Raw genomic sequence first — 12,543 nt, 5'->3', positions numbered from 1 at the left:
TGAATTGATTTGATATTCACTTTGCTTGTTTTGTATTTGACATGTTGCACTGAGTCTTGATTAGATTTTATTAGAAGTTTACTTTTAAAGATTCGCACTACATACAAAAAGAAACGGTTACAATTGTATCCAACTTGTTGCATAAGAATCACTTCAAACACTATAAAAACCTTTGTCTTTCTAAATAAATCATTGGTTTTACTTATATACAGACGTGCTCAAATTTGTTGGTACCCCTCCACAAAAAACGAAGAATGCACAATTTTCTCTGAAATAACTTGAAACTGACAAAAGTAATTGGCATCCACCATTGTTTATTCCATATTTAATAGAAATCAGACTTTGCTTTTGATTTTTTATTCAACATAATATTGTAAATAATAAAACAAATGAAAATGGCATGGACAAAAATGATGGGACCGCTAACCTAATATTTTTTTGCACAACCTTTAGAGGCAATCACTGCAATCAAATGTTTTCTGTAGCTCTCAATGAGACTTCTGCACCTGTTAACAGGTAGTTTGGCCCACTCTTCCTGAGCTAACTGCTCCAGCTGTCTCAGGTTTGATGGGTGCCTTCTCCAGACTGCAAGTTTCAGCTCTTTCCATAGATGTTCGATAGGATTCAGATCAGGACTCATAGAAGGCCACTTCAGAATAGTCCAATGTTTTGTTCTTATCCATTCTTGGGTGCTTTTAGCTGTGTGTTTTGGGTCATTATCCTGTTGGAGGACCCATGACCTGCGACTGAGACAGAGCTTTCTGACACTGGGCAGTACGTTTCGCTCCAGAATGCCTTGATAGTCTTGAGATTTCATTGTGCCCTGCACAGATTCAAGGCACCCTGTGCCAGGCGCAGCAAAGCAGCCCCAAAACATAACCGAGCCTCCTCCATGTTTCACTGTAGGTATGGTGTTCTTTTCTTTGAAAGCTTCATTTTTTTGTCTGTGAACATAGAGCTGATGTGACTTGCCAAAAAGCTCCAGTTTTGACTCATCTGTCCAAAGGACATTCTCCCAGAAGGATTGTGGCTTGTCAATATGCATTTTAGCAAATTCCAGTCTGGCTTTTTATGTTTTTCTTTCAAAAGTGGAGTCCTCCTGGGTCTTCTTCCATGGAGCCCACTTTCGCTCAAAAAGCGACGGATGGTGCATTCAGAAACTGACGTACCTTCACCTTGGAGTTCAGCTTGTATCTCTTTAGCAGTTATCCTTGGTTCTTTTTCTACCATTCGCACTATCCTTCTGTTCAATCTGGGGTCGATTTTCCTCTTGCGGCCGCGCCCAGGGAGGTTGGCTACAGTTCCATGGACCTTAAACTTCTTAATAATATTTGCAACTGTTGTCACAGGAACATCAAGCTGCTTGGAGATGGTCTTGTAGCCTTTACCTTTACCATGCTTGTCTATTATTTTCTTTCTGATCTCCTAAGACAACTCTCTCCTTTGCTTTCTCTGGTCCATGTTCAGTGTGGTGCACACAATGATACCAAACAGCACAGTGACTGCTTTTCTCCATTTAAATAGGCTGAATGACTGATTACAAGATTGGAGACATGTGTGATACTAATTAAAGAAACTAATTAGTTTGAAATATCACTATAATCCAATTATTTATTATCTTTTCTAAGGGGTACCAACAAATGTGTCCAGGCCATTTTAGAATATCTTTGTAGAATAAGCAATAATTCATCTCTTTTCACAGCTTCTTTGCTTTATTCTATGACATACCAAAGGCATGCAAGTATACATGATAAAATAGCTTTTAATTTCATCACTTTTCAGGAGGAATGAAGCATTATTTCAATGAGCTGTAACTCATTGAAATTACAAATAAAGGGTGACCTATAGTACAGTAGATTAATAACAGCATGAATATCCTTTGAAGAAGAAACTCTTAATTGATGATATACATCGTGACACTTAACTACACCCACCCTTCTCATCTCTCTCTCTCTTTCCCAATTCTCTTTCACTCACAACCTCCCCTTTTCTTCCCCGCTGTCTTATTCATCCGTCATTTAACAATACCCCCCCCCCCCCCCCCTTGTACCTTGAAAACTCTCCTCAGCAAACCAGGAATCTGCAAAAGTAAAGTTCATTCACTGAGTTACTATAATATGAAAACAAGTGCATACAGTTCATTAAAAGTCTGATTTTAACATTCACTTGGGACCAGACTATTATCAATCATAAAATGAGTTTCATGGGGAGCTGTAATCTGGTTCAGCATCGAATGGGCATTTAACTCTATTGTACGCAGAAAAATACATTTTAGATAGAAATTCACAGAACAGCATTCTGGTTTAGTTTTACTTTGTTCCAGAGATCTCACACAGCTGCTCCTGACCTCACACAGCTGCTCCTCATCTCACACAGCTGCTCCTGACCTCACACAGCTGCTCCTCATCTCACACAGCTGCTCCTCATCTCACACAGCTGCTCCTGACCTCACACAGCTGCTCCTCATCTCACACAGCTGCTCCTCATCTCACACAGCTGCTCCTCACCTCACACAGCTGCTCCTCATCTCACACAGCTGCTCCTCATCTCACACAGCTGCTCCTGACCTCACACAGCTGCTCCTGATATCACACAGCTGCTCCTCATCTCACACAGCAGCTCCTCACCTCACACAGCTGTTCCTGACCTCACACAGCTGCTCCTCATCTCACACAGCTGCTCCTCATCTCACACAGCAGCTCCTCACCTCACACAGCTGCTCCTCATCTCACACAGCTGCTCCTCACCTCACACAGCTGCTCCTCATCTCACACAGCTGCTCCTCATCTCACACAGCAGCTCCTCACCTCACACAGCAGCTCCTCATCTCACACAGCTGCTCCTCATCTCACACAGCTGCTCCTCATCTCACACAGCAGCTCCTCACCTCACACAGCTGCTCCTCATCTCACACAGCTGCTCCTCATCTCACACAGCTGCTCCTGACCTCACACAGCTGCTCCTCATCTCACACAGCTGCTCCTCACCTCACACAGCTGCTCCTGACATCACACAGCTGCCCCTCATCTCACACAGCAGCTCCTCACCTCACACAGCTGCTCCTCATCTCACACAGCTGCTCCTCACCTCACACAGCTGCTCCTCACCTCACACAGCTGCTCCTCATCTCACACAGCTGCTCCTCACCTCACACAGCTGCTCCTCACCTCACACAGCTGCTCCTCATCTCACACAGCTGCTCCTCATCTCACACAGCAGCTCCTCACCTCACACAGCTGCTCCTGACCTCACACAGCTGCTCCTGATATCACACAGCTGCTCCTCATCTCACACAGCAGCTGATCACCTCACACAGCTGCTCCTGACCCCACACAGCTGCTCCTGACCTCACACAGCTGCTCCTGACATCACACAGCTGCTCCTGACATCACACAGCTGCCCCTCACCTCACACAGCTGCTCCTCATCTCACACAGCTGCTCCTCATCACACACAGCTGCCCCTCACCTCACACAGCTGCTCCTCATTACACACAGCTGCTACTGACCTCACACAGCTGCTCCTGATCTCACACAGCTGCTCCTCATCACACACAGCTGCTACTGACTTCACACAACTGCTCCTCATCTCACACAGAATACACACCTAGAATACTGTGGACAGCTCTGGTCCCCTTATCATAAAAAAGACATTGAGGCATTGGAGAGAGTACAGAGGAGAGCAACACGATTAATTCCAGGACTGAAGGGTATGTCATATGAAGATAGACTGAAAGAGCTGAATCTGTATAGCCTAGAAAGGAGAGCCAGAGGCGACTTAATAGAGGTATTTAAAATGGTCTAGGGTTTTAACAAAGTAACTGCTGAGAATTATTTTCACAGATCACAGAGAACAGAACCAGGGACCACGGGTGGAAGCTGAAGAAGAGCATATTCAGAACTGAGGGGAGAAGGTGCTTTTTCACAGAAAGGGTGGTGAACCATTGGAACAGCTGCTGGACAGAGTTGTTTAAGCAGATCCTTCAAGAACAGACTGGATGCTGTCATGAACAATACTGTATAACCCTCTCTGTGACCACAATAAGACCTTTAGTCTGTCTAGCCACGGATTCCCAGAGGTTTCATTTCCCGTGCTAACCTGGTTCGGGTTTTTTTTGTTTTTCCTCTCCTGAGCGCTAACGGACCACGCTGGCACCAAAGTGACCGAGCATAGGTGGGCCAAATGGCCTTTTCTCGTTCTTGAATTTCTTATGTTCGTATGATTTCACTGTCTAAACTTAAATGCCTGGTAAACACTTTATGAATACGGCCCTAAGCTTTCTCTGAAACAGCAGGTCTGTCCGTGTCTGAATACAAATAATATGTGGTCACAGTCAACCAGAATTTGATGATTACATTGTTCTTTAAATAGTGTGATTGGAAAAACAGATTTTTGCATATATTGTGGATTTTACATTGTTAAATCATAGACTTTTTACCAATGGAAACTAGAATCTCTTCTAATGATCAGTGTCACCATACCTTAGGGTTGCTGAGATTAGGTTTATTCCAACTCATGGACCTGGCATCACGTGCAGGGATTATACCCTTGTAGTCACGGCCGAAACTGCCAAAACTCTGAGAAACACTGAGGATTCCTGATGCACCTGTAACTGTGGAGACAGAGAGGGAGTGAGAGACTGAGGATTCCTGATGCACCTGTAACTGTGGAGACAGAGAGGGAGTGAGGGACTGAGGATTCCTGATGCACCTGAAACTGTGGAGACAGAGAGGAAGTGAGGGACTGAGGATTCCTGATGCACCTGTAACTGTGGAGACAGGGAGGGAGTGAGGGACTGAGGATTCCTGATGCACCTGTAACTGTGGAGACAGAGAGGAAGTGAGGGACTGAGGATTCCTGATGCACCTGTAACTGTGGAGACAGAGAGGGAGTGAGGGACTGAGGATTCTTGATGCACCTGAAACTGTGGAGACAGAGAGGGAGTGAGGGACTGAGGATTCCTGAGGCACCTGTAACTGTGGAGACAGAGAAGGAGTGAGGGACTGAGGATTCCTGATGCACCTGTAACTGTGGAGACAGAGAGGGAGTGAGGGACTGAGGATTACTGATGCATCTGAAACTGTGGAGACAGAGAGGGAGTGAGGGACTGAGGATTCCTGATGCACCTGTAACTGTGGAGACAGAGAGGGAGTGAGGGACTGAGGATTCCTGATGCACCTGTAACTGTGGAGACAGAGAGGGAGTGAGGGACTGAGGATTCCTGATGCATCTGAAACTGTGGAGACAGAGAGGGAGTGAGGGACTGAGGATTCCTGATGCACCTGTAACTGTGGAGACAGAGAGGGAGTGAGGGACTGAGGATTCCTGATGCACCTGTAACTGTGGAGACAGAGAGGGAGTGAGGGACTGAGGATTCCTGATGCACCTGTAACTGTGGAGACAGAGAGGGAGTGAGGGACGAGGATTCCTGATGCACCTGTAACTGTGGAGACAGAAAGGGAGTGAGGGACTGAGGATTCCTGATGCACCTGTAACTGTGGAGACAGAGAGGGAATGAGAGACTGTCTCAGAGAGAGATGAGAGAAAAGGAGTGAGGGACTGTCTCAGAAAGAGAGTAGTGAGAAAGGGAGGGAGTGAAGGATTGTCAGAGAGAAATGGAGGGAGTGAGGGATTGTCTGAGAGAGAAGAGAGAAAGAAATGGAGTGAGGGACTGCCACAGAGAGAAGAGAGAAAGGGAGGGAGTGGGGGATTGTCAGAGAGGAGAGAGAAATGGAGGGAGGGACTGACTGTCAGAGAGAGAAGAGAGATGCAGTGATGTAGGTAGAGACAGTGCAGGAGAGGTAACATTCATATTAGAAACAGTAACTGTGGAGACAGAGGCAGTGATGTAGGTAGAGACAGTGTAGGAGAGGTAACATTCATATTAGAAACAGTAACTGTGCAGACAGAGGCAGTGATGTAGGTAGAGACAGTGCAGGAGAGGTAACATTCATATTAGAAACAGTAACTGTGGAGACAGAGGCAGTGATGTAGGTAGAGACAGTGCAGGAGAGGAAACATTCATATTAGAAACAGTAACTGTGCAGACAGAGGCAGTGATGTAGGTAGAGACAGTGCAGGAGAGGTAACATTCATATTAGAAACAGTAACTGTGGAGACAGAGGCAGTGATGTAGGTAGAGACAGTGTAGGAGAGGTAACATTCATATTAGAAACAGTAACTGTGGAGACAGAGGCAGTGATGTAGGTAGAGACAGTGTAGGAGAGGTAACATTCATATTAGAAACAGTAACTGTGGAGACAGAGGCAGTGATGTAGGTAGAGACAGTGCAGGAGAGGTAACATTCATATTAGAAACAGTAACTGTGCAGACAGAGGCAGTGATGTAGGTAGAGACAGTGTAGGAGAGGTAACATTCATATTAGAAACAGTAACTGTGCAGACAGAGGCAGTGATGTAGGTAGAGACAGTGCAGGAGAGGTAACATTCATATTAGAAACAGTAACTGTGGAGACAGAGGCAGTGATGTAGGTAGAGACAGTGTAGGAGAGGTAACATTCATATTAGAAACAGTAACTGTGGAGACAGAGGCAGTGATGTAGGTAGAGACAGTGCAGGAGAGGTAACATTCATATTAGAAACAGTAACTGTGGAGACAGAGGCAGTGATGTAGGTAGAGACAGTGTAGGAGAGGTAACATTCATATTAGAAACAGTAACTGTGGAGACAGAGGCAGTGATGTAGGTAGAGACAGTGCAGGAGAGGTAACATTCATATTAGAAACAGTAACTGTGGAGACAGAGGCAGTGATGTAGGTAGAGACAGTGTAGGAGAGGTAACATTCATATTAGAAACAGTAACTGTGGAGACAGAGGCAGTGATGTAGGTAGAGACAGTGTAGGAGAGGTAACATTCATATTAGAAACAGTAACTGTGGAGACAGAGGCAGTGATGTAGGTAGAGACAGTGCAGGAGAGGTAACATTCATATTAGAAACAGTAACTGTGGAGACAGAGGCAGTGATGTAGGTAGAGACAGTGTAGGAGAGGTAACATTCATATTAGAAACAGTAACTGTGGAGACAGAGGCAGTGATGTAGGTAGAGACAGTGCAGGAGAGGTAACATTCATATTAGAAACAGTAACTGTGGAGACAGAGGCAGTGATGTAGGTAGAGACAGTGTAGGAGAGGTAACATTCATATTAGAAACAGTAACTGTGGAGACAGAGGCAGTGATGTAGGTAGAGACAGTGCAGGAGAGGTAACATTCATATTAGAAACAGTAACTGTGCAGACAGAGGCAGTGATGTAGGTAGAGACAGTGTAGGAGAGGTAACATTCATATTAGAAACAGTAACTGTGGAGACAGAGGCAGTGATGTAGGTAGAGACAGTGCAGGAGAGGTAACATTCATATTAGAAACAGTAACTGTGCAGACAGAGGCAGTGATGTAGGTAGAGACAGTGTAGGAGTGGTAACATTCATATTAGAAACAGTAACTGTGGAGACAGAGGCAGTGATGTAGGTAGAGACAGTGTAGGAGCGGTAACATTCATATTAGAAACAGTAACTGTGGAGACAGAGGCAGTGATGTAGGTAGAGACAGTGCAGGAGAGGTAACATTCATATTAGAAACAGTAACTGTGGAGACAGAGGCAGTGATGTAGGTAGAGACAGTGTAGGAGAGGTAACATTCATATTAGAAACAGTAACTGTGGAGACAGAGGCAGTGATGTAGGTAGAGACAGTGCAGGAGAGGTAACATTCATATTAGAAACAGTAACTGTGGAGACAGAGGCAGTGATGTAGGTAGAGACAGTGTAGGAGAGGTAACATTCATATTAGAAACAGGGCTGTATTCATCAGGCATGTTCATCTCTCAGGTGCTTGTAAAATAATGAGCTGTGCTTAAAACAAGTGGTTATTTTCCATCACATATTCATGAAGCATGTTGATCTCTACATGCATCCAGATCTGCTCTTCATTTTAGATGCAGCTAATCAAGATAGAATGTGTTAAACAAGGGCAGGGCGTGTTTGAGTCTTCATCTTCAGCTCTTTATAAGTGAAAACAAATACTTAGTGACTTCAATATAGTTTAAATAAGCACTTCAAATGTAATATTATATCAATAACTTTTAAAACGTAATAGCATAAACTTAAGTCTAAGAATGACTTAAACAAAAACAAAAAAACAGAAAACATGACCAAATATTTTAAATATTCCACTTAGTACATTAATAGGCACGATTCTCTATCAATCACACATTGTATATGACACAGGCTGGGGACACAGTGGGGATTATAGTGAATCTTGCTATTCAATGTTGCTATTTGACAGGGCAGAGGTCCCTCGGGTTGATTGTTCACTGAGGGCTGCGTTCGTAGCCAGTGGTGTGCCCGCTCCCCTGAAGCTGCAGGTTCATCTCCCCTGTCTGATACGCGCTTTCAAATATAGGTTTAAATATAAAGGAATAGTAGAGTGTTGCATCATTAACTATCTAGAACATGGCATCACAAGCACAGTAATACATTTCAATAGAAACAAGTATATATGTATATGTGGCAAAGCGCCCCGCCCCTGTGTGCATTTGTGTTCTGTGTTGTATGTTGCGTGTGTAAATGTTGGTGTATAGTCATTGGTACACGGGATATAAACGGGTCTGTGTTTCACGTGTATTTAAAAAGTGTATATTTGTATTTAGGCACGGGATTGCACATCACGCACGTGCATTTAAAATATAATATGTGAACACGGGGTTTCACGTAATTAATTCACGTGCTGGGATTCAAGTGAATAATTAATTAGTAATTGAATCCCAGCACAACAGTATATATAGATGCACATTTTCATTCAGTGGGGGTTGGGTGTTCGGAAGAGGAGAACGGGTGAGAGAGAGAGAGAGAGGAGAGTTAAAATAAGTAAAATCGTAAACATAAAGTGTTTGTACTCACCGTGTTTGTTTGTCTCCGTGCACCGTTTGTTAAGTGTTTAGTCCGTTTTGTTTATATGTTTCTTTTGGCTACCAGTGCCGTGTCCTGTTTTGTATTCCGTTGTTTAAACCTTTTATTTTGTTATTAAACGCTGAGTGCAGCCATTGCACTCAGCTCATCACAACCACCGTCTCTTTGTTTGAATTCCTTTCTGGTCTGACGCAACCCACTCTGGCCGTCTTTGTGACACGTGGTGTCATCGTGGGATAACCGCGCCTCCAAGCGTCAGACCAGGAGGGGTTTTGTTTAGAAAAAAAAAAAAAAAAAAAAAAAAAAAAGAGGCAATGGCAGAAGACGCCATCAAACTGCGGGGCTGGTTCCTGGAGAATGCTGGGCTGGAGGCCCAGTCTCTGCCCATGGTCGTCCGGGCTCTGTGGATGATGGACTGTGAGAGATGGGAGGCATATCAGGAGGAACACACCCCAAACACCTTGGAGGAAGGTGTGGAGTTTGTCCTCAGCTACCTGGAGGCAACCATAAATGGAACAGCAGCCCAGGTAGCAGGACCACCAGCAGAGGAGTACCTGCTGTCCCCATCTCCACCAGCAGAGGGTGAGTACCTGCTGTCCCCATCTCCACCAGCAGAGGGTGAATGCCTGCTGGTTTTGCCTCCACAGCCCAAGCGGGAGGAGCCTGAGCGTCCACAGCCCAAATGGGAGGAGCCTGAGCGTCCACAGCCCAAATGGGAGGAGCCTGAGCGTCCACAGCCCAAGCGGAAGGAGCCCGAACGTCCTACGCCTGAGTGGGAGGAGCCCGAACGTCCTACGCCTGAGTGGGAGGAGCCCGAACGTCCTACGCCTGAGTGGGAGGAGCCCGAACGTCCTACGCCTGAGTGGGAGGAGCCCGAACGTCCTACGCCTGAGTGGGAGGAGCCCGAACGTCCTACGCCTGAGTGGGGGGAGCCCGAACGTCCACAGCCCAAAAGGGAGGAGTCGGTGCGTCCACAGCCCAACAGGGAGGAGTCGGTGCGTCCACAGCCCAACAGGGAGGAGTCGGGGCGTCCACAGCCCAACAGGGAGGAGTCGGGGCATCCACAGCCCAACAGGGAGGAGTCGGGGCGTCCACAGCCCAAAAGGGAGGAGTCGGTGCGTCCACAGCCCGAAGAGAGGGAAGTCGGTGCGTCCACAGCCCTAGGACCCAAGCTGCCAGCAGAGGGAGAATGCCTGCTGGTCCCACCTCCACCAGCAGAGGGTGAATACCTGCTGGTGCCGTCCCAAGAGCCAGAAGGGGAGGGGTTACAGGCTCAACCCCCTGAAAATTTTTGGGGGGGAGAAGGGCAGGATGCTGGTGTCCCCCAGCAGCCTCTAGCTATGCTGCTGAAGGCAGCACGGCGCGCACATGCCCAGCCGCCACAGCAGAGGGAGCCAGCACCGCCACAGCCTCCCTCTGAGTGGCCAGCATCAGCCCCATCGCCTCTACCTCCGCCACCTCCACCAGCAGAGGGTGAATACCTGCTGGTTCCACCTCCACCGCAGTGGGAGGACTGCTGGCCCCTCCCACCTCCACCAGCAGAGGGTGAATACCTGCTGGTTCCACCACCGCCAGGAGCAGAGGAGCTGGAGCTGCCTCTGCCTCCACCACCGCCAGGAGCAGAGGAGCTGGAGCTGCCTCTGCCTCCACCACCGCCAGGAGCAGAGGAGCTGGAGCTGCCTCTGCCTCCACCACCACCAGGAGCAGAGGAGCTGGAGCTGCCTCTGCTTCCGCCACCGCCCGGAGCAGAGGAGCAGGAGCTGCCTCTGCTGCCCGTACCTCCACAGGGAGTACGGTGGCCGGAGCCCCAGAAAGGGGAGCTGCCGGCCACGAAGAAGGGGGACGAGGTCTGGAGACCACTTTCCCCAGCAGCAGTTTCGCTGCAGGAGTTCTTGTGGCCGGAGCCCCACAGGAGGGAGCTGCCGGCTACGAAGAAGGGGGAGGTCGGGGGACCACCTGCCCCCGCAGCTTTTTCGCTGCAGGACGGGACCAGCATGCTGTCAGCCGTGCCACTACCGGCAGGGGAGCTGACAGCATTTCCAGCCATGGGCCCACTGAAGCCTCCCTTCCCAGCCCGAGACTTTGGCCTGGACTGCTGGGTATTTAAGGGGGGAGGTGGCCGTTGAGGCCATGTGTGCTGCGCACAAGGGGGGGTATATGTGGCAAAGCGCCCCGCCCCTGTGTGCATTTGTGTTCTGTGTTGTATGTTGCGTGTGTAAATGTTGGTGTATAGTCATTGGTACACGGGATATAAACGGGTCTGTGTTTCACGTGTATTTAAAAAGTGTATATTTGTATTTAGGCACGGGATTGCACATCACGCACGTGCATTTAAAATATAATATGTGAACACGGGGTTTCACGTAATTAATTCACGTGCTGGGATTCAAGTGAATAATTAATTAGTAATTGAATCCCAGCACAACAGTATATATAGATGCACATTTTCATTCAGTGGGGGTTGGGTGTTCGGAAGAGGAGAACGGGTGAGAGAGAGAGAGAGAGGAGAGTTAAAATAAGTAAAATCGTAAACATAAAGTGTTTGTACTCACCGTGTTTGTTTGTCTCCGTGCACCGTTTGTTAAGTGTTTAGTCCGTTTTGTTTATATGTTTCTTTTGGCTACCAGTGCCGTGTCCTGTTTTGTATTCCGTTGTTTAAACCTTTTATTTTGTTATTAAACGCTGAGTGCAGCCATTGCACTCAGCTCATCACAACCACCGTCTCTTTGTTTGAATTCCTTTCTGGTCTGACGCAACCCACTCTGGCCGTCTTTGTGACAGTATATAAGACTGGACTTGCACTTCTTTAGATAATGCATAGAAATGGAGTTGATTTATATTTGAATCCTTTCAGATTGCAGGTTTGTGGAGTTCAGAATTGTAAATATCAGTGTTACTGTCGTGTGTTTCAGATTGCAGGTTTGTGGAGTTCAGAATTGTAAATATCAGTGTTACTGTCGTGTGTTTCAGATTGCAGGTTTGTGGAGTTTAGAATTGTAAATATCAGTGTTACTGTCGTGTGTTTCAGGTAAACTGACCCCAGATCAGTCGCTGTGGAACAATCACTCCAAGCCGATGTATCTGTCTAGATAGTTTCAGCACACATGCCCTGTCAGAATAGTTTAGGGGGTGGAATTACTGTATCAACATTCCTATCAGCTTTAACTCAGAGACCGAACTGCATCGTGTATCTGTGAATGAATACTGAACTGTGAAAAAGAGCCAGTGGTTAATATGGTGGTGATGGGTGGTGATGTCCTGATACCTGCTGCACAGGGAGAGTGAATCTACAGTGTGGAGGTTTTACTGTAGTGAAGTGAGAGCCAGTGGTTAATATGGTGGTGATGTCCTGATACCTGCTGCACAGGGAGAGTGAATCTACAGTGTGGAGGTTTTACAGTAGTTAAGTGAGAGCCAGTGGTTAATATGGTGGTGATGTCCTGATACCTGCTGCACAGGGAGAGTGAATCTACAGTGTGGAGGCAGGAGAAACTAGCTTCTATCACAGTCAAACACAAACCAAAAAACCTACAAAAAATGGGAACTTGCAAGAAAGTTCTTTTGCTAATCACAAGCAGTGTTTTTTTTTTTAAGATTTGGATATTATAACTGCAGTGTTCC

The 12,543-nt window shown here is 46.7% G+C and overlaps 1 protein-coding gene across 7 annotated transcripts in view; it reads right to left on the bottom strand.

The window, feature by feature from the left end:
- The window catches only part of LOC117965865 (uncharacterized), a 189,850-nt gene that overhangs the window by 53,329 nt on the left and 123,978 nt on the right, over window positions 1-12,543 (bottom strand). For 4 of the 7 annotated variants that reach the window (XM_059011946.1, XM_059011952.1, XM_059011948.1 and 1 more), the window contains 2 exons: window positions 4,481-4,611; window positions 2,051-2,080 (listed from right to left, as the gene is read on the bottom strand). The exons of 2 other annotated variants lie outside the window; for them this stretch is intronic. In XM_059011946.1, coding sequence (XP_058867929.1) covers window positions 2,051-2,080; window positions 4,481-4,611 — 161 coding nt within the window. The remainder of the gene's footprint in view (window positions 1-2,050; window positions 2,081-4,480; window positions 4,612-12,543) is intronic. One more of the 7 variants, XM_059011947.1, reaches the window with a different exon arrangement.

The sequence above is a fragment of the Acipenser ruthenus genome, chromosome 43, assembly GCF_902713425.1.
Source record: "Acipenser ruthenus chromosome 43, fAciRut3.2 maternal haplotype, whole genome shotgun sequence".
NCBI lineage: Eukaryota > Metazoa > Chordata > Actinopteri > Acipenseriformes > Acipenseridae > Acipenser > Acipenser ruthenus.
The sequence above is the reverse complement of the archived record's forward strand: the minus strand, read 5'-3'. Positions and strand labels throughout refer to the sequence as shown.